General features: G+C 26.9%; 3 protein-coding genes across 5 annotated transcripts; 2 read left to right on the forward strand and 1 right to left on the reverse strand.

The window, feature by feature from the left end:
* The first annotated feature begins 2,962 nt into the window (after positions 1–2,962).
* Positions 2,963–14,121, forward strand: LOC114120242 (TNF receptor-associated factor 4). The gene is made up of 7 exons (XM_027982101.2): positions 2,963–3,375; positions 11,567–11,668; positions 11,804–12,058; positions 12,122–12,349; positions 12,422–12,566; positions 12,638–12,912; positions 13,318–14,121. Exons 1-7 carry the CDS (start codon positions 3,202–3,204, stop codon positions 13,516–13,518), a joined length of 1,380 nt encoding a protein of 459 aa, XP_027837902.1. The 5' UTR covers positions 2,963–3,201; the 3' UTR covers positions 13,519–14,121.
* LOC114120252 (U6 small nuclear RNA (adenine-(43)-N(6))-methyltransferase) lies at positions 12,093–18,299 on the reverse strand. Of its 3 annotated transcripts, XR_007603794.1 has the most exons (9): positions 17,987–18,299; positions 17,688–17,904; positions 16,204–16,344; positions 15,912–16,137; positions 14,285–14,576; positions 13,873–14,221; positions 13,302–13,434; positions 12,632–12,793; positions 12,093–12,500 (listed from the first exon to the last, which is right to left on the reverse strand). XR_007603794.1 is itself a non-coding variant. In XM_027982110.2 (7 exons), exons 1-6 carry the CDS (start codon positions 18,089–18,091, stop codon positions 13,874–13,876), a joined length of 1,329 nt encoding a protein of 442 aa, XP_027837911.1. In that variant the 5' UTR covers positions 18,092–18,299; the 3' UTR covers positions 13,082–13,434; position 13,873. The 3 variants fall into 3 exon arrangements, 2 of the variants coding, with proteins under 2 accessions (XP_027837911.1, XP_050055571.1); XM_027982110.2 differs by lacking the exons at positions 12,093–12,500; positions 12,632–12,793 and having other exon boundaries at positions 13,082–13,434; XM_050199614.1 differs by lacking the exons at positions 12,093–12,500; positions 12,632–12,793 and having other exon boundaries at positions 13,082–13,437.
* A 2,529-nt stretch (positions 18,300–20,828) lies between these two features.
* Positions 20,829–26,134, forward strand: LOC114120262 (transcription initiation factor TFIID subunit 9-like). Its single transcript, XM_027982121.2, has 5 exons — positions 20,829–21,299; positions 21,376–21,512; positions 21,753–21,881; positions 22,505–22,607; positions 24,367–26,134. Exons 1-5 carry the CDS (start codon positions 21,173–21,175, stop codon positions 24,552–24,554), a joined length of 684 nt encoding a protein of 227 aa, XP_027837922.1. The 5' UTR covers positions 20,829–21,172; the 3' UTR covers positions 24,555–26,134.

A 26,134-nucleotide genomic window follows, 5' to 3' on the forward strand; every position in this document is an offset into this window, starting at 1 on the left:
TTGTTAAACATCAAATATGATTAAGCTACACACAATATAATAGGGGTATATGTATTATATTTTACTAATATATTAGATAATTCCCTCTCATGGTTACATTTTTATTATTTTACATATCAAATATTATATAATTTATGTCAGTTTATTTTTTATGGTAAGTTATTAGATTAATTTTTAAATTATAGAAAGACACTAAGACAGTAAACATAGTTATTATAATTTTTATACATATCAAATAATATAAGTTATTATTTTTATAATTCAAGCCACTTTTATATGAAGAAATTTCAATGTTGATATTAAGAATTTTATGTATTGAGAAAAAAATGAAAGATGCTCTACAATTATAAAAAATAAGCAACCAATCACATATTTCTTCAATAAAAAATCATAAATAAATAAATAAATAGTAATAAATAATTTTAAATGAGATTTAATAATTTAAACTTTAAAGTTTAGTAACAACAAAAAACTCACAGCACTGTTCATTTAAAATGTCAAATGTCAAAACATATACCTATTAGCTAATTATTATTTAATTACTTGATTATTAATATCACTAATAACTGTAAAAATATACTTTAAACTGTAATTATAAAATAATACTTAGAAACGTTTTAAATTTTTTATCTCATACCTATATTAATTGTGTTTTGACTAAAGAATAATTGCATTTTAATCATTTGATATGAAAGAAGAATTTTATAAGATAATAATATACATAGTATATTGTATACATACACAAATTATGTCTGTGATCGTATAATAGTTTTGTTGTTCAAATACAGATGGTAAATACTAAATATACTAATCTAAAGAAACAATAATTATCTAATGATAATTAATCAATAATATTTAATATCATGTATGTCTGTATATTTTAATTGGAAAAAGCAAAAAAAAAAAATGAATTTAATAGAAATTATTAGTTTTTTTTAGTAATGTTAATTTGTATACATTATGTTTAGCAAAAGCTGTATCTAGCTATCTTCCATTTTAGTCAGTCATTTATTGTTTTTTGTTTAATACATAACTTAATATACCTATAAGTTTGCAAATTACAATTTAAATGGATATCTGTGTGTTTAAAAATATATTTATTTTTACCAATATATTAACAAAAAAAAAAAAACACGTTGTTCGCGAAAATACCCGACCTAATTATTTGATTGTCGCATAAACCGACGCTGCACGTTTCTAAAAAACTGGTAATTCGATCGAATTCGATACACCTAAAACGCGGCAAAACGCGTCGCGTCGCGTTAACGGAGTAAATGTTCGAGTAGAGAAAGTGCGACGACGGCGTCGCAAAGTTGCAATTTAACGCGCGCGTTTTTATACATATAGTGTTCCACTCTCTCGTAACGATTTTCGTTAGATTCCATTGATTCGTTTGTATACGTAACTTACCTACATAGTACATAGAACATATAGCATAAATATTATTTATTCAAGTATGGAATACCAAACCCACGATATCGTACGGTCAAAATAAAATTAATATTAATAATAAAGTACCTACTCAACATAATATAGAGTATTTGAAGTATTTCTAGCCTTGATATATCTTTATTTTATAATATACACCAATACATCATATGGATATATTTTTAATATTAATAGTATTACTGGAAAATTAATCAATACATATAGCAAAAAATAATAATAATAATAACATTTTCCTAATCAGGAAAATACTACAATTGACATTTTTAACGGTTTATCGAGTATGGAAAATTTAGCCATATAGATATTGTAATATTATTATATGATTAGATATATTGATATTTTAAACAAGTAGATTTATTAATTATATTAAAATTGTTTTATTATATTATAACTGAAGAAAAATGACGGTCATTGATTATTTAATTTTATAAATCTCAACATCTAAAATAATTAATTAATATAATAATGAAAACACCCTTGAATAAAATAAGCAGAATCCTCTGCGTAGATAGACATAATAATCAACACTTATTATTATTATTATTTATTTTACATTATAATATTATTATTTATTATTATTAGCACCCAATAATGGACAATGTAAATTAATCGTGTACCTAAATATTTTAAGTTAACTATTGGTCGGTGTTTTGATGAGTTAACAGTTAGTTCTCTAACCTATTCAAATAAGTAACATTTTTAAAGCTATTAAAAAAAAAAAAATTGAATTAAATTTTGTATTTTATTTTAAAACTATTTGTACTAAAACTTTGATGGAAAAACGGAAAAGTCGGTCTGCTGTATTGAAGGTTTCAAGTAACCCTTATCAGCGAGTTGTCATTGTAATCCTGTAATTTGTTAATTTTAATCCATCGATAATCATTATTCATTAATCAATGCATACGAAAAACAATTTCTGAGATGGTGACAGTCCTTATTTCTAGGAATACTTTATGTATAATTTATTTAAGTATAATATAATAATAATACCTATTATTTATCACTTATTAGTTATTAGTAATTAATTTTTGTGTAAGTTGAAGGGTAGAAACCCTTAATTTTTATGTAATTGATATTACTAAATTGCTATGAAAGTACAACTAATGAATATGTATTACATTTTCGAGTTAAAACTGTTAAAATTTAAAATTGTACACATTTTTAATGAAAAAATAATTTGGAAAATAAGAAAAAACAATATTATAGTGAAATCAATTCACCCCGTTCAGCATTGAAAAATCGAAAAAAATCATTTCCTGGTAGAATTAATATCTGTCGCGTTTCACAAGAAATCCATAAAGGCTTATTTAAGCTGAATTGATTTATACTATTTATAGTATTTATTTTTAACTAATCTCGACCCCTGATCTGCGCAGCAAAATACAATAACAAACATTCTGGAACACGGCACTGCAAGTCAGTGCACGTCCGCGGCCTCGGCGGGGGACCGCTGCCTTCGCGGTGCACAGCTGTTGTCTGCGGGAGTACCCCGCTCACGGCACCACCGCTGACGAACACCGGCCCGTAGAGCACGACAATCGCTACGGTTCGCCGTTCAGTTTTTAGTCTTCACCATTCAGTCATTTCAGTCGCGTCACGTTAGCCGCACGCACAACACGCGCTGTTCGTCCGCTCTCTCGCTCGTTATCTCAGTTTTACTACGCGGATCGCTGCCGAAAACCTGTCTACCCGCGACATCGGTCGCCACTCGTCTCATTATAATATACGGACATTATCCATACGTTTTCCGACATGGGCCGAAGCCTTGCACTGTGGACGAAGACACTGAGCTTCCCGTCCCGAAACTCGCCCAACAAGTCTTCCAAGCACAGCATTACCACGTCTATTAACACGTCGTCGTGCACCATTTTCGCGCCGGCCACAACGCCAACTAAAGATAACCACACTCCCGCATCCACACCAGACGTAAGTTCACCCACATCACAATTTTTTTTAAATTTTTACTTTATATCAAAATATCGTTAAACGTTTTCATGCTATGTTAAATTTTTATAACCTCCCTTATACCATATTTTAATAATTATTTAATAGAAAATTACACCTACCGTTTTTCGTTATTCATTCGTTTACTTTTATATTCTTTTATTTGAATTTCGATTAGAATTTACAACAGGACCCTGCGGTCCACAGAATAATATATTACTTTTTTGTACTATTATGTACAATTATTTAGCACTGAATAATTTTTTTTATTGTTTCTACACGCTAATGGGAATATTGTCCACTGTATATGCATACTTATATAGTATTACGTAATTCGAAAAAAATTAAAGAAGAAAAATAATAGTTTGTAGTGGTTTATTAGATATATTTCTCCCAATTAGAGATCTAACCTAGGATCTAAGATCTACCTAATTGTTTGCTTAGTAACATTAAAGAAATATCTAATAATTTATATTGTATTTGAGGCCTATATCTAATTATTAATTAAGTATTGTACTTGTATAATACATTAATGTACTATATTGTGTTTTGTAATCATAATTGTAATTGTAATTTCATATACATATATAAATATTATTATTAAAACATTAAAATTAATTAACCCAGAATAGTGTAGAAAGTAAATAGATATGTTCAATCTATTATAATGTATGATAAATTTGTTGTTTGTAATACGAGAGGTGTAGAGGTTTGATAATTTCACGAAGGTCTATTCGGAATATTGTACCTAATATTGTGTTTTGAACTCTGTGTATAGTTTGTATATATGCAGGATTTAGGCAGAGTAAATATAGTGAATATGCATAAAAATCGTAGGCGTTTATAAAATAAATAATTTAAAGAAAATGAACCGAAGAAGTACATAGAAATCTATTTTGTCATACTTACAAATCGTTTTCGTTGTTCGAAAAAAACGATGATTATGTAATTTTTTGAATAGATTGTTTCAGATAAAATCTTACATATCAGGATGAAATAATTTTCCAAGACAATTTAACAATATTCCGTTTAGAAAATGGTTTTAAACTTGCATAACAATCACTATCATATATTATAATATATGATAAATTATTACTGTGTTGAGTTTAACGTATAAATAGGTACTTAATAATATTATGTATAAGTGATCGTTGGAGGGTAACTTCGGATAACAACCAACACAAAATATAATATACAGCGTAATAAAATTGTTAACTAGTTTTTAGGCATTTTATGCATTTAATCCGATTTAATCATAATATTTGCGTAAAACTGTAGGTATTAGTACAACAATAGAAATTATATTATTCCGTATACGGTTATGGACAAACACGAGTCTATGTTAAAATGTAAACGTACCAAAATCCATAAAGTAAATAATAACAATTAACAATATAATATTTTAGTGCGCGCGTTTAAGTTATATAAAATATACATATACGACATATTATGTGTATATTATAATAATGCTACAGCCTACAAGTCTACGGCATGATAATAATTTTATTGTCCGTTGTACCTACCTATTACCATACAATTGTCGACTGTGTCGTTTTGAAACTATTATACATATATTAATAAATACACAGGTATTGCGGGCAAATAGAGTTACCCATCATCAGCAATGAAAAAAAATTATTTAAGAAAAATAATCGTTAGCCCAAGTAGTAACCTTTTACCCGGGATTTTATCTATAGGTACATTATTTATTATTATTATGTTATATATCTAATTGCTAGAGAATTATTTACTACATCAGTTGACCGTTCGCCTTTGCATTATAATAATTGTTTACATTCGGGTGTAACGCGAGTGAGTAGGTATGTACAAATAGTTGTTCGAAAACACTTTTACGACTGTTGTCCGCAAACACACATTGGTATCCCACTGTCACCGATTCAACAAGGTAACAACCATAATCATAACAACCCGTTTAATTATTTTTGTAATTACTTTATCTTATACTTATTGTATTTTGTATTAATACCGATCTCGGATTAAACTTCTATAGTGGCACACAGAGCAGGGATTGAAACTTGCAGGTTATTGGTCACATTAACTTACACTTAATTACTATAGGTATTAATCATTAAATACACACTCTTAAGAAATAATATCAGTTACATCACTAAGACAATCTGTATAATATAATATTACCTACATGGTTACATCGCGTCTAACTCAAATTCTTATTTTCAATAAAATAATATAATTTAAAAAGTTAAATTTTGTATAAATATAAATAATTAACAATATTAAATTTGTACCTACATTTATTTTTATTCATTAAACAACACTGAATTAAACTTGGAGGAGAAAACTAAATAAATATATTCACATTTTTCACGGTTAATGGTTATCTGTATTAAGTAATATATTATATTATATTCATGTACATTGTACCTATTATGTATTGAACTTTTTACATGGGCAATTGTTTATTGTCATATCTTTTATTACCGTAATCTTCATGCTAAGGTCTTGAAAAATACTTTTATCGTTTAGTAATTTTAATATAATGAGTATGAATGATCACTTAATAAGTTTTTAAGCTGACAAAATTTAATGTGTTCTTTATGCATGCGAGTCTCGGTGAGGTATAAAGTCTGGTAAGTCCAACCGATAGAGTCCAACGTTTCTCCAATGTTATTTACCCACTATAGTTTAATGTTATATTATATAATATTTATTTATAATATATTTACGCATTGATAAAACCTCGAAAAATCCCACTCATCAGATGACTTCCGACCGAATTTCGTACACTGTCTTGTCTAGTCATCTGTCTCCTCGTTTCTGTATGCGTTAAGCGCTGTCTTTATTATTATATATACTATTCATATTAAATTCTTGCCTCGCATTATTACAATAATCGTATATGTATAAATTGCCTATTCGAGACACGCGCGCAGCACCAGTCACCACAGCCACAACAGGTGTAAACTATTAGTTTCCGTCTCGAGAGTCACGAATAGAGGAACCGACGTATAAATGTGATGTCCCAACGACCCGACCTATAACTATATGGCTTTGGCGCGTACGCGCGTCTGAAAAATATATTATAATATATCGGATTGCCGGTGTCGATATTAAATACCGACGAATAGGTCGAGTGTATAGTAAAATAGTGTATAAGTGTACATGCGTGTAAGTATAAAAAAATTTCATTAAGGGGTCGAATGCTCATTTTTCATTCCACAGGATGTCCGGTAATGAGTTTCACCCTTCGCACTCACTGGTCGCTATTGCGTCTTTATCACTAAATAACGACTGCGGCTTCGTCTATACTTACCGAGTATAAAATAAACACCGAAATAGATTTATAGTTTATAATAAAACTCATTAAGCGCTATTGTATAACCATCTCGCGAACTGCGGAGTCCTATAGCTAACGGGTATTTTGGCATTTTGTATCTCGTTCAAAACAAGAGATAGTATAAATCCATGTACATATAAATATATATAATATAATATATTACTGGCTATTATGTATTATTGTAAACTCGCGCGCACACATAACCAACCGGTTGCCGCTGTCCCGTCACAAACTTATTATTATATTCATCTTCGTGTACGTTCCATTTCTCCTGCGTAAATCATGAAAATTCTTATGCAATTTTAATGGCGACCTATTAATTCGAAAGTAATTATACACACGTGCAGTGTGATCGCCCCGTCGTCCATTTGCGGCGTGGGTGATATATATTCGATTATTATTATTTTGTTTAATATTTAGTGTACAATAATATAATAATTAAATGCTCACAGTACGTAAATAACATATTGCGTATTATTATTAAACACGAGTTGGTAAACACAATGCTATAGCAGTATAGGAATCGGTACCTATGTAGTACTTACATACATTTTTACTATACGGAACGAAGGTTTTGATTGAAATAACGAAAATTCAAAAACATAACGCATCGTTTGTGATGTAGGTTAATTTGCACGTACCTAGATAATAATATATATTATTGTGAAAAACATCTCTAGCTCTATATACCTACTCTGACTAATGATTATAAGATTCATATATTATACACCATCCTTAATTGCATTAACCATCTACAGAGGTTCATACAAAGAAACTGTTTACCAACAACGATAAATTAAAAATGTAATTAAATAACTTTATTTGGCAATAATTTTGATACCTATTGTTCAGTTAGAACACATACAGTAGATTACTTAGATTCAAAACCTATGCAATTCTAAAGATTAATTGGTGCATTATTTTAATGATTATAATTAAATAATAACATAATTTTATGCCCTTGGCATATCAAATCGTATTTGTTACGTATTTTTTAGTTTTGTAGATATTGTTATAGTTATATTAATAATATATTCATAATAAGTTATATATTACTTATAGAAATTCGATATTATAATATATTTGGTTTGTTTATTAATAAATAAAAATGTTTATAAAATTCTTTAGGCAGATTGGATGATTATTTATATTATTTGTGTAGGTACCTAGATATTTATTTATCGTGTACCTTTAATATAATACGTATTAGGTTTTATTTACAAACATATATCTCATTCATTGCTATTCTTAATTAAGTATAGTTTTGATAGGTATTTAAGAATGATCAATAATTCATTCAAGAACACACAGCTATGCATAATTATTTGAAAAGTTTAAATGAATCAAATTAATAAATTCGATACTTATTTTATTATTTGTTTTTTCAATGGCATACAAACATTAACTATTCAAGTATAGGCACCTACCTACAATAGTATTTATAATAATAAGGGAAATAATACATAAGTTACTGTGATTCTTAGATCATTTGATATTTTTTTAAATGTATTCATAAAAATGAGAAAATATTTTTAAAACTCCTTGCGTCACTGTTATTTGTTAACAATATTATTTGATGAATGAGTTATTTTACATATGAAGAATATTGTATAGTCTTTTATATTTTTCTTGTAATCCGAAACTGGCAGGAAAGTGGATCAAGCCGAACGTGACCCCAACTAAGGGAGGATTCACTTAATCACAATTCGAAATCATCTGTCACAGATCCAACTCATGTGTGTGGGGGAAAAAATAATATGACCCTATTCGGCTGGGTACATAGACATTCCTAAATGGACATCTGTTCAAATGTATTTTATTCTGAACTAAATAATTCATAATAAATGTATTTGTGTTAGTATGTGTGACTTGAATGTTATCGGGAGGTCAGATAATTTGTGAAGCATTTTTTTCATAAATATAATTTATGTGCGTTATGCAATAATATTCTTAAAGGGAAATTCGATACGATTGTCATAGGAATGTTTTAGGGCTGTCAAAATAACTCTGTTCTATTGCTGAGTGACTAATGATCTTCTTGAATTGTACTCGTATTCATATAGGTATAATGTCATGAATAACGCTCAACATCGAGAATAATATACCTTATCGTGTAAATGTCTTCAACATTATACTGAAGTACTAGTTTTAAAATGATTTTTAATTAAAAAAAAAAAAACATTAACAAGACTTAAATACTAAATACATCATAATTCATAAATATAGATCAATTACAAAGCGAAAATACTTAAACTTTTTGATTGTACGGACAACGGCAAAAATAACTTTTATAGTGGTTAATTTATTAGTGATTTTAATATTGCTTGTTACATAGACGGTTCTCCAAAAATAATGTACCTAATCGTATTATCATAGGTACCTACTTAATCTACCGATCAGTTCTATACCCTGGGCCTGCAGGAGGTCCATGTGGATGAACAGGTGCGTGTTTCAGCAACCGTAACTTCTCGTATAGTATGTTATAATGGTTTGACCAGAACTACGGGCCTCCCTTAAACTTCACCAAGCGTATATCCTTTGCTTCGAAACGCCTTTCATTATTATATTATTTTTATGGCAGTAGGTATATTATATGCGCGCAATAGGAATCACACCTGGTTTAGTTTATCTTAGTGCTCAGTCTTCCTTGACGTGACGTTAAAAAATAACATTAAGTTATTATACACTATACCTACTGGCTACTATACATAAGTATAATATCGATTTTATACATCATGCACATATTAATAGTCTAGTTGAATTTTACATTAATTGAGTAGAGTAGGCAGACTTCTACTTGTACGACTATACAGTTTTAAATTCATATTTTTTATGCATTTTAAAATAGATATAGGTAGGTACACATTAACTAATATTGCAGAGAAACGTATATAGATTATTAAACCACTTAACTTCTTAAGCTTCCTAAAACAATTATAAGTTCAATATTTTATACGAATATGAGTGATTGAGTGATGACATGTTGAACAATTTCAACAATTACAATGTACCTATGTATTTTACTTAGTTTAATAGTACGTAATGTAATATTATGTTGGAAAGTCTAAAGAAAAAAATCATTTACCTACGATATAATATAATCGGGATACATTACCAGAAGCTGCCCAATATTTACTAGTTTGAGGCTTAGTATATCAATTACTATACCATGAGAACTAGAACTAACCTGAGATGTACCTTACATATCCACTATTAAATAGTTTAATCGATTTCTGTGGTTTCTTTCCCTATGGTCGTCACTCGACCATAAACGAAGTTTTATAATTAGGTACCTCCTTACATTCGACTATATTATTGTACATCTAAATCATTTTTCCACTTGATATATTTTTTAAAAATATAGATTACTTTTTCAGATCTGTATTTAATTCTCATAGGAAAAAATATTGTTTAAACTGCCTAAAGGTTCTATAAACTAACAATGTATGCAATAACATGTGTTCTGTTTGTGTAATTTTTTAAACCCAATTGTGAAAGGAAAAATGTCGGATGATCACTATTATTTGAGATATTACACACAATAGAACACATTGAAGACCGATATAATTTCAATCTTTAGTAAAACGTATATAAACGTATATTATTATGTTCTTAAAATCTTAAAGGACATAATAGTATCCACATGTGTTGTTTCTTTGTTTCTAATGCATATCATACCAAAATATAATTAAGCAGTTCTAATTTCGCGTTTAGGGTAAAATGTACTACTATCAAACTTTAAGATAAAAACATTATCTGTGTTCTCTTGTGGATTTTATACGGATAGTTAATTTTTAAGCGAATTATGAATATATTATAAGACATTATTATTTGGTATTTAAAAAACTCATAATTCGCTTAAAATTAAAATATCATAAAAACCCCAATAAAAACCGACAAAAACAGGGATAATGTTCTTACCTTCAAATTAGATAATAGATCATTTCACTATCATATAGAGTGAACGGGAAGTTTAACGCACAAAATCAGAACTGGAACGTATATTTTGATATGGTATGACTTAATAACTGTATGAGTTAGTAAGACGGAGACAACATCTTCTAGACATCCTTAACATCCTTTTAAATATGTTGTACTAGGTATTTCGACATCTTTTTAGTTTTTACAAAATATAATACACAAAACAATGTTAAATTGTTGGAGATTCTAAAAAAATAAAATATGAACAAGTACTTAATACTAATACTTTAATCTTGAGTATTGAATAATCTAATATAATATTATGTATATTTTATATTGTATAAGATTTGCAAATTTTAGGTTAAATTATTTTGTAAAAATGCTCTTCTCATAAATTTAATAATAGTGAACAGACATAATAATTTAATAAACCCATTGAATTTGTGTGGGAAGCATAACCTTTTTTATTTATGGTTCAAATCATTAAATACAATAATATTCTAAGAATTGTTGTACTATTGGAACTAATTTCAAATTGCAGATGAAATAACTTATCAATTATCGCACCTTAAATTATATAATACTTTAAATTATAAGCTTTATATGCATATTATTATCATGAACTATAATTATCTATTGTTGATCTCAACTATACAATTTTAAATTTTAATATTTTACTTTTATATTTTTATATTAAGAACCTAAAATATAAAATTAAGCCATCCTATATTACTACAATTTTGGTTTTTTATTTTGTATTTTTTAAATTTTATAAAAACATATTGAACCAATTTTGAAAATTTGTTTAGTTTATTTTATATTTTTTATTAACAGTAATATTTTCGGATTAAATTTTAATAAGATGTCTTCAATATATTAAATAAATTTTTTTTTAAACAAATTGCAGAATTAATAATAACATGTTTTATATTTTAGGTCTCAGATTGTGAAAAAGACAAGGATATTATGGGATCTGTTGTCTATTGCATTCACCACAAAGAAGGTTGTAAATGGAGTGATCAACTAAGGCGTCTAAAAGTAAGTATTCAATACATATGCATTTTATTATTGTTGAGGTACAATAATTAGGAAAATTAAATTAATAAAAATAAAAATTGAATTTTCTTTGAAAATATTTTATTTTAATTAGTCAAAACATTATTATATTAACAGGGACACTTGCAAACATGTAAATATGATGCGTTACCTTGTACAAACCACTGTGGAGCTCAAATTGCCAGAATTTTAATGGATGATCATGTGAGGTATACATGTATTGAACGTGTCATCAAGTGTGAATACTGTAATGGTGAAATGAAGGGAGAAGCAGCAGGTGAAGAGCATAGTAGAACATGTCCAGTAGAGCCAATCCATTGTGAAGCTAAATGTGGTGTAAAAATTCCAAGACGAATGTTGGCCAAACATAAGGTATACAATTTTAAAATTATTACATTTTGAATGGTTAACTATAAATATAAAAATTTTATTCAGGTCACTGAATGTTCAAAAAGATTAGTACCATGTCGCCATTGTGGACGGCAATTTGTAGCTGACACTATTAACTCACATACAACATCATGCCCACGTTTCCCTCTAACTTGTCCCAATAGATGTGAAATTGTCACTGTAGCACGTGAAGATTTAGAACATCATATTAAACATGCATGTCACTCAATGTTAATATCTTGTAGCTTCAAAGAAGTTGGTTGCCGATTCAAGGTAAAATGTCAAAAGTATTAACTAAGTATTACCTTTTAAAGTTTTAATTAACTTTCATATTTTCAATTGCAGAGTTTAAGAGGAAAGCAAATGGACACACACATGGAAGAAGCAAGCCAACAACATTTAACATTAATGTGTTCAATGGTCACTAAACAACAACAACAAATTGTATCAATGAAAAAAGTGATAAATAACTTAGCTGTTAATCAGTCTGGTAAATAATATTTTTTAAATAGTATATTTAATTTAAATACCAATTGCTTATAAATATCTAATTACTTAAAGGTACGCTGATTTGGAAAATCAGCGATGTACTGGAAAAACTTGAAGAGGGTCGACACAAATTATGTGGTGATGGTCTAGAACTCATCAGTTCGCCGTTCTACACCAGCCAATTTGGGTATAAGTTGCAAGCATCGGTGTTTTTGAACGGCAACGGATCTGGTGAAAACACACATGTATCTGTTTATATAAAAATACTACCTGGTGAATTTGATGCTCTATTGAAATGGTCATTTTCACATACTGTGTCATTCACTTTATTTGACCAAAGTGAGAAGGTATGTAATTGAAAATTGTGTATACATTTATGAAACTAACCTATTATGAAATATATATTTGCACATTAGAGTTGGATGTACTAAGGATATATAGAATAAAATATACTAGGGATAACTAAAATAATAGTTAAAAATAGAACATAAAATATAATTTAAAATACGCCCCATATCAATTCTGATAACATTTTTTTATAATTAATATAAATATAATTTTCAGTCAATATATTAACAATAACTTTTATAATACTATATAATATTATTATATAAATATAAAAAAAAAAAAAAAACATTGATAAGCAATTTGTATTTGCATTGTAATGTGCAAATATATTATTCTAGTGGTTATGTACAAATGTAAAACATATATAAATTACTAATAGCTCAACTACCTTTGTCATTTCATAGCCATGCAACATAGTTGAGAGTTTTGTGCCTGATCCATCATGGGAGAATTTTCAACGACCAAGCACACAGCCAGATAGCCTTGGATTTGGTTTTCCTAAATTTGTGTCACACGAAACCCTACTAAAAAAAAGACAATTCATTAAAGATGATACAATATTTCTACGCATTAAAGTAGATCCCAGTAAAATAGTAGCAGTTTAAAAATATTTTAAGCTTATATTTATAAAGTATATATAGTATGATCTCGTAAAATGTATATAAAAAATAAGTGTTCATATTTAATTTTTTTTTGTAGCTATTTTATCACATTGATTATGTATAAAATGTGACTGCTTGTGTTAATTCTTAAACTGATTAAGTCAATTGATTAACTTAATTTCTTATTTTATTTATTCATTTTTTCTTTTTATTAAAGGAATGTTATACCAAATTATTTTTATTAATTATCTCGTAATTATTATATTATACACTATACTATTTTGTTATTCACATTAAACCTATTTACTTTTAAGTATTATGTAATTAAGTGTTTGAAATAAATTATAAAAAACTTGCATTATATAAATCTATTCTTAAAGAATTGAAAAACTTGGTATGAATTGTTTCTATTGCCATCCAGGTGTAACATGTCTAGAAAAATTGAATTGTCTGTTTTTCTTAGAACTAGAGTAGCTGAAAATAATCGTTTGGCATTCACTGTTGTCTCTAAATGCTGATCAACTTTTTCTTCATCAGATTCAATGTGTAAACAATTATCATTTGTTTTTTGACGTTTGCTGTCAGCTAATCTTTTTTCCATACGTCTCTTTCGTCTTTGATGAGTCCATGTATTTTCATATGCTTGAATGTCAGCTTGGTATAAGACATTTTCATCACTTTTTGATTTTAATATCGCTGCGGACAACTAAATAAAAATGAAAAAGTATTAATAAAATAAAAGTTATAAATATTATTAATAATTAATTACCTTAAGACTAGTTAAAAGTTCTGATAGTTTAGTTAGTGCAGTTATAGAGTCATACGTTTCTGGAATTTTAAAAGACACTGGAGGTCTAAGTTTTAATTTCTCTTTTTGAAACTCTTTATTAGGCAAAAAATCCTTTAATTTAATATCAGACTGAAATGTCCAAGCAATTCCCCAACGAGCATTCCGACCTTGATAGAAACCAGCTTCTGCAACTGAACATGCTCCAATAGCTTTCAGTTCATTTTTTAGAGGGTCTAATGAAGCTTTATAACCAACCATTGTTGTATAAATACTAATAAAAAAAATAATAAAAAGTTATAATATAAATGTAATAAATTTCTTTAACATTATGGAAATTGTTGAGGATAAAATATTTTTTTTATCAATATTACACTAGATAACAAAATCTTTTAAACAAAAGAAAAATATCAGATATTTTTATGAAATACAGAAGGTTTTATTTAGATTAATATTTAATGTATAATATTATATATACTTATTTATATAAATTATATTATAATATTGATAATATCAATATCAGTATGTTTTTTTTTTTAAACATAATAAACCAACTAAATTGTGTATATTACCTTAACTAAATAAATAGGCATATCAGCCTATATTACATTTGAGATATTCTCCCGACTTAAAATAAATACTATTGAACACTAATAATAATATACAGTATAAATTATTACAAGATTGATGTTGTTTTAGGGCGATAAAAATAAAAATTTAAATTTCGTTGACATTTTTGCTTATTATTTTATAATTATAATATTAATATTAATATGAATGTAGTGAAATATGGAAACAATTATAATTTAGTTGCCAATTAAAAAAAAAAGATTTTCCAAAATAATGTTTTATTGCTGTTTTTATGGGGACTTTAAAATCAAGTTGGACATACATACATATGTTTAAAAGATCTCAATAATATTTATTTTTTTAAACATCAATTATTTTTAAAATAAGGAAGACAGGCAATAGGTATATTTTTATTGAAAAATAATATTTATTTTAATATTATGAACACTAAACATGTCATCTCTATCTGATTGCGCTATGCAAAATTCACACAGAGCAGTATTGATGTAACAGACATTTTTTTTGATCACACCTAAAGACTGATATGAATAAATCAGTTGGATATTTTAGTGGAAAATATTCCTGAAAATATCCCTCAACTTGTTAGGCAATACCACTTCAAACAGGTTATAAAATAAAAGTGAAATGACTGAGTCAAACCTGATTAAATGTATGAACAATGAATTTCAGTTTATTAAACCAAAAATTCACTAGAAATAACATTACTTAGTAGGAAATATTATAGATTTAAAATGGTAAAAATAAATATGCATACTTCGTATGAAAACTGAGTACAACTGACAAAGATCGATTGTACATACCTTTTTCATCGATAACTACATGGGATAAACTTGGTAATTAGACTTTGAACTAAATTAGAATTATGTCAACATTTGTTCTATTATTGGTTAACATTAAACAAACACACACAAATTTATGATGGTAATTATTAATTAGTAAGAACATTTTTACATCAAACAGATTTCCAAATGAAACTAATTTCGTTATAGGTATTTAAATAATACTACGTTATTGTTACCTTATCGAATTTTGTAATATTTCACTTTCCTTGATCATTTTTTTTACAAAATCAACTTCTCCTCCTATTGTATACATTTCAGAAGTAATCCCTATTGAATTATTTGCTTCATCATCTGATGAATTTAAATTTGAATAACTATGAAAGGGTGGGTTACACATACAGAAGTCATAATGTTCATCTACTGCTACTGGCAATAATCTTTCCCATTCTGATACTTCAAGAACTGAAAAATAAAAAAATAGAATTACCTAAAATATTTCATTATATTACATTCTTGTTAGGTGATTACCTTGAATTAAATTTTGTAAATTATTCTTTTCCACGTTTTTAATAGCATTTTTAATAGCTTCTTTATTGATATCAGTACCAACCATAGACCAATGAAATTTTTTAGCTGCTAATAATGGATAAATACATGATGAACCTGTACCTGAAAAAAATTTAATAAATTTTGGACTATATTAGATTTTGACTATCAATTATCAAGCTATCTAATATAAAAAAATAGGTACTTTCAAATAGTTTTAAGTTTATATTAGGTAGCAGTTAACATATAGTATGCTTCGTTATAATAACAACCTATCAAGAAAATTAAAGTAAATTTAAAAATTGTTAAAAAACAATAACAATAATAATACTATATACTAAAATAAAATACAGTAAAATCTCTCTATAACGGACCCTTTATTAGACAGAAGCTTCTTTATAATGAAAAATGTCAATAGTCTCTGTTCAAATAATATAATATAATTCTACCTATAACAGAAATAATTGTTGGTCCCAAGCGATTTTGTGATAGAGAGGTTTTACTATAGATGAATTTATTTGTGAGACTGTGGGAGTCAAATTTGTTTAGATCGGTAAGGTTATTTTATTTTTTAAAATTTTTTTTTTCAATTAATTTTAAGAGAATGTCAACACACTATTTTTTTTCTCTCTCTGGCCCACGCGTAACATAGACAAAACACATTTATACAGAATCATTTTTTCTATGATTTTAAGTTATCTTAGAGTAAAAACACCCATTAAAAAAAAAGATAGAGAATAATATTTTTAAGGTAATAACATATCGATTTGTCAAAATTTGATCTCAAAACAATTTAAACATAACAATAAAATTTTAAATTTTTATGGTCAAATAACAATAAAATATAAAATCGATATGTCATCATCCCCTCAAAAATATTATTATCCATCTTTTTTGTAATGGGTGATTTTATTCTAATTATTTAAAAACATAGAAAAAATGATTTTGCGTAAATGCTTTATGTCTATGTTGGGCGTGGGCCAGAGAGAGAAAACAAATAGCGCGTTGACATCATCTTAAAATTATTTACTTATATTTAAATTATTATTTTTGGTTACTAATGACCTTATTGTACGTAAAAATTATATTCAAAGTCTGACATAATAATGATTGTACCTTTGCAAAATAAATAGTTTGTTTTAAAATGTATCCATATCTAAGTACTAATTAAAAGTATTTTTTTCAAAACTAGTCAAACATGGTAAACATTTATCTAATTTTTTAGACTCGGATTTTAATTAATGAATAATTAACCCTAATTTACAAAATTCTTACAATAGCCAAACTGCAAATTCATTGAAGAAAATAATAAATCTACCTTAATTTAAAATTGAATCTAATAATATAAGCAGATATTTATAATTGTTTTGTATCTAATTATTTACTACTTTATAAGTGCTTACTATAATACCTACTTATGAACTATTATTAAATATTTAAATTATTTAATTCATTAGATTTTTTACCTATATCGATTCCTTTGATCTTTTTCGTATTGTCGTAGTTCAAGTTGAATAGATCCTCAATCCACAATAAATAGTTTAACCGTAATGGAATGGTAGGTACTAATCTACCGACTGGTAAATCAACGTCTAAATCAAAGTCTTTCTTCAATAAAATAGTGGTCAACAATCTTAGGCCTTCTTGATTTTTAAAGTCAAAAACAATTTTACCATTCAAACCCTGTAAAATTAATTTTTAGACAATACCAAAATAAGGAAAACAAAAATCATTAAATTTTACTAAAAAATAACTAGATACGTACAGTCGACGCGTACTTATTGAACTCAGGATATTTAATGGACAACTCTTTGAAAGCGGGAGGTGTACGATATATATTTCTTGGGTGCATGAACTGGTTATTCGGCATCGTCGATATTCGATAAAACGGGTTTAAGAGGGTAAGCGAAGGTCGGATTAATTTTAAACTGATTTACAAAGTTGAAAGTGTCACTATCGATCAACGAGCGACTTCTCTCGAAACGGTCACGATGGATATTAAATAATAATTACTTTTACTTTCTATTATCTATGGTTTATGATAATAACTAACAAATATGCACTGAGATAGATAAGAATATACTGGAGCGCGGACTATGATGTAAACTTACGGGCCGACGTATTTTTCGTTACCCCCACTCCTGTATGGCAAGAAATTGAACTTCCATACCAATAACATTGAAAGACTACACATTTTAACTTGACATAACTCTGGGATAAATTATCGTATTACATTAACTTTGGTATCAAAATTTTTGTTTTTATGTGTACTTCAAACTTATATTTACAAAATATAAAAATAAAAACTCTGAACAACATTTTTATTAAAAACAAAATTGCCCACGCTGTAGTATAAATAGTAAATACTCATCACGCGATACCATATTATAATTTATATTATTAATGAAATTAATATTAAAAATACAATTTTAATAATTTTATCATAATGAATCTTGGAAAAAAAAGCCCCGTACCAACTGAATACATTTTTTTTAAATTTTATAATGTACCTTTATATCAACTTAATTATGTAACACTTTTTTTGACATAGGTATTTATAATATATATTATATAAAATATTCGTTTAATAATAATTTGTAACTACTTTTATATCATAATAATATTTAATAAAATAATACACCAAATTTTAAATTATAGGTATAAAATATACATTTGAAGTATCTATAAGAGATTAATCATAATAAAAATAACATAAAATAAAATAGATGTCATTTGTATATAGTTTTAAAAAATGTTTAAGGGTGGTAAAAAATTTCATATAATAGAAATAATAAAAATAATTATCATAATAAAGGCATTGTTTTCTGATGTTGTGGCTAACTATTAGAAATATAGACTACTATTAGAAAATCTAATACCTACACTTATCTCATGCATAGTATTCACTATTTTTGTTTTGTGTATTTACTAATAACATGTTTTACATTTTATTAATTATATAAGGTAATTGAGACTTTAAGTTAATTTCCATATAAAAATGGTTTTGTCATGTTCGGCCTTTAGATGTACAAAGAGTTGGAACAAGGAAAGTAAATTAAAATCTATTCAATTCCATAGGTGAATAATATAATATTATCTAATTATTATATTTTTAATGTAATGTAGATGGTCTTGATAAATATATTTTTAATTTTTTAATTTAAAATCATGCTGTTTATTGCAATTAATAGGTTCTATAACTATTGTAATAAAATATAAATTAGTATCCAATTAAAATTTAAAATCCTAATTTTAATATCTAGATTCCCACTCAAAAAACCTGAGTTATTACAAAATAAATAAAAATGTTCAGAGATTTTATTTTTATTTTTTGTAAATACAAGTTTGAAGTACACATAAAAACAAAAATTTTGATACCAAAGTTAACGTAATACGACCATTTATCCCAGAGTTGTGTCAAGTTAAAATGTGTAGTTTTTCAATGTTATTGGTATGGCAGTTCAATTTCTTGCCATACAGGAGTGGGGGTAACGAAAAATACGTCGGCCCGTTTTTCGTAACATACGAGCATAGGCAAGTCCGCGCTCCAGTATATTCTTATCTATCTCAGTGCAAATATGAAAATGAGAGTCGGCTCAAAACCGTCAAATCCGATATTAAACGTTAACATTAGCGTTCAGTCACTCGCTTGACATTAAATAGATACCCAAAATCGAAATATATGATACTAAATCATAAATTTTAACGCACTACGCACAGGGTGGCATGTAAAATGTAAACAGTAAAAGTAAATACTAAATATTTATTATTTACGTTTGTGTGTAAAAAGTAAAACTGTGCTGCGGCCTACGAGTGCGATTGTTATTAAACGATTCCAAAGGCATTACAAGTCATAATAGAATTGCCAAAAACAACCTCACTGACAATTTTGTAAATGAATTTTGAAAATTATTTATTATAGTGTTATAAATGTATAATGACGTATAGTTATTAATTTTATAATATAGTAAAATAGTACATTATATTTATTAAATCAATGCATCAGCTGTCATAAAATCTAGACACGACGTAGAAATTAAAATGAATCTTTTCTCCATCGTAAATTTGTGTGGATAACTAATATTGGTATTTGTGGTCTATGGGGCAAGTAACTATTACCCAAAATCGAAAAAGCGCCTACGTTTATAGATTTTGCAAACAACCTTAGAACATATTAGGTATATTGATATTTTGATCAAAATTTGGTTTCTATATGTCGTATACGATATTTGAACAATGAGCACACAAGCGACAAGTCTCTTATTTTAACATGCCATCTGCGGCATTCTGCGCCATAGACAATAGACATAATAGAATTCTATTGTCTATTATATATACTAGTCGCATATTTATATTTTATTCCAAAATTGTATTCTCCCTGGGAATTTTACATTTGAAAATTAATGCCGCGTTTTTATTTGTAAAATAAATATGCGACGATTATACTCACTCGTGCGTAGAAAACGCATCTCAACAAGAGACCTGTCGCTAATATAGTGCTTTACATTGTTTACACGGGTGATAGTGTCAACTGTTATTCAGCGATTCCCTCTCCATCCGGCAATCCGGTAATTCCATAATGTAATCATTATAATCTATTAGTAAGTACTTGATACTTGATAATGTTACTACGTTAACGTTATTGTATTACGGTTTTAGAGCGGTATAGGTTGAATTCCGTGTATTTAATTATAGTTCTTTTATACTTTTAATATAATATCTATATAAAAATTTGGTTGGTTTGTTTGTTTAGTAAATACCTCTCCGGCCTCCGCTCTCGACTCTCGAGTTACGACCTTTTATTATATTGTAGTTTTTTTTTTATATTATTATATTATAATTAATAGTTTGATACAGTCACTGTCCAAAATTAAAGCTAAGTATATTTTAGTCCCTGGATATAACTTCAAATTAACATTTTCATACTGTTAAATTAATTCAACTTCCCAAGATGGCGTCATCTTCTCAAGGAAAACATATGCCTAAAGACACTCAAATTATTGTGTCGATTATGAAAGATTTGGGAATTGTTGAATACGATCAACAAGTTTTAAATCATCTTTTGGAGTTTAATTACAGTAATTAACACAGTGAAACAAATAAACAAATGTGTTGTTTTTGTATATTATAAATTATTTTTATTTTAATTGTTAGGATATACAACATTGCTTTTGGACGATGCTAAGACATTTTCAAACTTTGCTAAAAAAAAGAATGTTGATGCCGATGATGTAAAAGTTGCAATACAATTGGCACAAGACGGAATATTTTGTCGACCTCCACCGCGTGATGTAAGATCATTTTGGTTTAAATCAAACTCTTATTATTTTTTTTTAATCTTTTATTAATTCATTAGATATTAACTTCATGTAATAAAATATAGGTATTGAATTATGATAAATTAATGGACCAATATTCACAACGATTTATTGATGTATTAACTTTATTTAATGTTATAAATGTATTAATTATATTTATAACTGTCTATAGGTCTAAGTAGTATGTTTATACTTAACTATTTTACTTTTTAGGTATTAATGACTGCAAGTCGTGAAGTAAACAAAATACCATTACCTCCAGTGAGGCCTGCCAGTGGGTTACGAATTCCTCACGATCGTTCAAATTTCTTACAAACAAACTATAGGCTTAGGAATGATTTGGTAATGATTTATCTTAGCAAATACTTTGTTAATACTTTGTTTATTTTTATTTGTTCCATAAGTTTGTCTATCTCATTTATTAGCAAGTTATTAGCAAAAAGTTTTGTGATTTTGATTTAATGATTTCTAAGTCTTGACAAAGTATTTTCATTTGAATATCAGTTATTATTTTTAGGTTATTGGATATTGTATATATTTGTAATACTATTTATAGTCAATGGTAATTCTAATAGATTTGCTTTTAGTACATTAGGAGCAATCGGAGATAAATTAAACTTCTTATGGGTCACTTGCTGCTACTTAGTTTATTTTCCCATAAATATAAAAATTAATTCTACTTTAGAATTTTTTTTTAACTTTTTAAATTCAAAATTTATAATAATTTTGAATTATATTTATTTTAAAACAATTTCTAAAGATATATCTGTATAACATTGCTATTGAATTCATTGATACGTTGCAGTATATAATTCATTCTTTTATTGAGTTTCTGAAGAAAATATAATATATTATAATTCTAAAGCAATTATTTATTAATTCTAATTCTCCTATTATAAGTCCAGAATTTACTAATTCAATATTATTTGTATTTAAATAAATATTTTTATTGTTCTGATGTTTAGTATTCTGGAGGGAATATGCGTAAGGCAGACACTAAAACAACAGCTGCAGAAATGTTGGAGGCGTCTAGAAAAATAGAAATTGAAGATAATGTCTATCCACAATGTAATTTAATTATTAATTACACTTTGATGCTTCTGAATTGCATGTCATATATTAAAGATATATGTCACATATAAAAAGGATATGACTAAATTAAGTGAACATTGTTTTATATATTTAATAATAATACATGATAATAATATTTCCCTTCCCAAATATTGACCATCATTGACAAATTTAAAATAACATCTTAGTAAATATTTATTATACAGCTAAAAAAAAAATACTTTATCTATCCAGTAAAATGATAAATTTTGGTACTGTGAATAGATAACATGATAACATTTAATATAATTATTTATTTATTTAAATAAAAAGCAACAATATAATAATTTGTTGTAATCACCATGCCTAGAAATATTGGTATTTATTTTAAATACTTCTTATTAATTTACTAATGTAATTTATGTTACAAAATAAAAATATAATTACTTCACACCACAAAAAAAAGAAAAGATTTTAAATGCTTAATCGATCATCATCTTATTCAATCTCAAGTCGAGCTTATTATTTTATCTGATCTACTAGTTGATATTGCTATTTTTTTTTGATGAATCTTGGTTTTAAAATCTAGATCTTATTGATTTAATTTAATTTACAATTTTTTTTTCTATGGTCCATCTGCTTTATTTAAACAAAAATAATTTCAAATTAATTGTTTTATTTAATAGTAAACTTAAATGGGTACTGGTCTAGTTGACCTCCGCCAGGAAGGAAATTCCCCCGCCATTCAAGTTTAGTTGACACCCGCCACTTACATTTTTCATATTTTCGATAACCAATAATTTATATAAAAATGTACGATTAATAATACATAATACATATGATTATATAGAACAATTCAAACGATCAAAATAAAAATATATAAAAAAATATGGTAATATAATATTAATAAATAAAAATAAAAAATAATAATAAATTATGCAGGTGGCCAAACCTCTGTATATCCTTCAAAATTTTTTAGTCCCTTTACGTTTCTTATTGCCCCATTTAGCACTTCCCCACATCCTCTCAATATTCTGTGAATGAGCTCCACTTATAGGATCCACAAAATTATATTTGTGGTTTACTGTTGAATGCGTATAATGGCCGGTTTGTTGAATATTATTATTGGCTCGCCAGGAATCAGATACCTATAATGGTCGATTCAATATAAATTTGTTGAAATTCATTTTTTTTTGTTTAGATGACGAATAACTGAGATAGGTGCTTCATAATATTATATACGGCACCCGCTGTTATACCTATCTTATGTCATTAATATTATATTACCATATTTTTTATATATTTTAATTTTGATCGCTTGAATTGTTCTATATAATCATAAATCTATAAATTTTAATAAATGTATAATGTATTATTAATCGTACGTTTTTATATAAATTATTGTTTATCGAAAATACAAAAATGTAAGTGGCGGGGGTCAACTAGACCAGTATCCTTAAATGATAATTAAGTTTAATAAGTTAACCATCTTGATATTCTATTAGGCAAATACTTTAAGAACTCAGAAAACTTAAAACTATCAATAATAATTAATTAAAATTATTTCCTTAATATATTCTCTAAAAAGTTATATATCTGCTTAGCTTGATAAAGTTACTGTTAGGTATATAATAATAGGCAACAGTTTAAAACAGATTAAATTATTAATTCTATCATAATATAGTCACATGCAATTTAGATAGATCGATTTGAAAAATAGCAAGTAATTCTTAGTTTTAACCATACATTTTTAATATTTGTTTTCATATTTCAATAGCTAGTCAAATGATGAACAATTCAATGGAGTTTGATTTGCAAGAAATGATAGAAAATCAGCAGAGTAGTCAAGAAAGCATAGTACAAAATGTTAAAGATGAACTTTTGGATGCTGAGACATATCAAAACCGTTCATATTCTGATATTGCACTTGATGATTCTGTTGAAAAACAACTCAATGATATGTAATTTATTATGGATTAAAACATTATAAAAATATAAAATATCATTCTCTATTATTTAATATTTTACTTTACATTTTACTGTAAGGCATAGCACATAGATTTTAATTGAAAGCCCATTAAAACTAACAATAAATTAATCAATTATAATTTATAAGTTATGTCTTATATATTTATATCCTAATCAATATATTAATTTAATTTAAATTTAATTAACTATAATATACCTACTCATTAGTTATTTTTGTTTTTACCAATATAAACTTGAAGTATCTAATACTATTTTTTTTATGTATTATCACATGATAAATAATATTTAGAAATTTAGTTAAATATACAAACATGCAGTTAAAGAATTTTTTACTTAATAATTTATAGTCTTAAAATCTATAGACAAGAATACTTTATAAAATAAGTTTTTTGTATTTTTAATTTAGTTAATAAGTGCATTTGAAAATTTCTTTTCAATAATTTATAATTACATATTATATATGATGAACAACTGGTTTATTATTTTTTGACTCCTTCAATTAACTCAACTTGATAATTTTATCAAAATATTTTTTTCTTCTTTAAATAAAAGACTTAATGTTAATACAACTTATTGAAGTTTGATCTTAGGTCAACTGGCTGTCCTGATACACTTAATCGGAATATCATATTCAAAATCAAGTCGAGCCTCATTACAACTGGGTACATTAGTCGCCTATATATATTCTATATTATTATTTCTAACCTTGAGTTCCTTACTTTTACAATAATACAACCTTTATTATACTACATGTCTATTAAAACAAACGGAAATGCACCATATCTGTATGTATTTAAATTTTAAATGCTTTTTAAATCATATAAAATGTTTATATCTAGTAAATATTAATTATTATTCATCATCTAAATTGGGGAAAACATTTTACATTTTTTATAATTAACAAACTACTAAGTAAAGTGGGTATACTATTGGTACGTTATTTTATGGAAAGAGGGCATGAGTATCCATTTACTTAATAGATAGATTTTAAAGTACATTTGGCCCAGTTTCTGAATGTACATGACCGGGATCAATGGTGTCATTTGGGGAGGAGGGAGAGAAAAGCGGGCCCCTGTTTGGTTTTAAAAGCAGCCCTATGGGTAAGTGACCGGTTGTTGTCGTTTAACAATTATAATTTATAGGTGAAGAAATTATGCCTACCTATTTTTATAATATTTCCTTAAAATATTGTGTACCTATTGGAATGTATAACCACGCGTCTCTTTGCTAAATGTCAAAACTCGATGTCTCCTCGATAAGTCATATTTAAGAATAATACTCAAGCAGTCTTTCCGGCACCCACTCTTTTATGACAAATTATATACAAGGGAGACCGAGACAAGGGCTCAGCAGACTGTTACATTGTAACGGACAGTTGCAAACGGTTAGGGATATCTCGGACATTTAGAGGTAGGTCGTAACACCATTCACGGTCTTAATATCAGTTTTCAGAGGTAGGGTCGTAACACCACTCACACTCTATTTTATTTTTTTTTATATTAAGCTTATATTATTTGTATTTGTGCGAGACTTAATAAACGTAAATTATACTTGAA

The sequence above is a fragment of the Aphis gossypii genome, chromosome 2 (genome assembly GCF_020184175.1).
Source record: "Aphis gossypii isolate Hap1 chromosome 2, ASM2018417v2, whole genome shotgun sequence".
Lineage (NCBI taxonomy): Eukaryota > Metazoa > Arthropoda > Insecta > Hemiptera > Aphididae > Aphis > Aphis gossypii.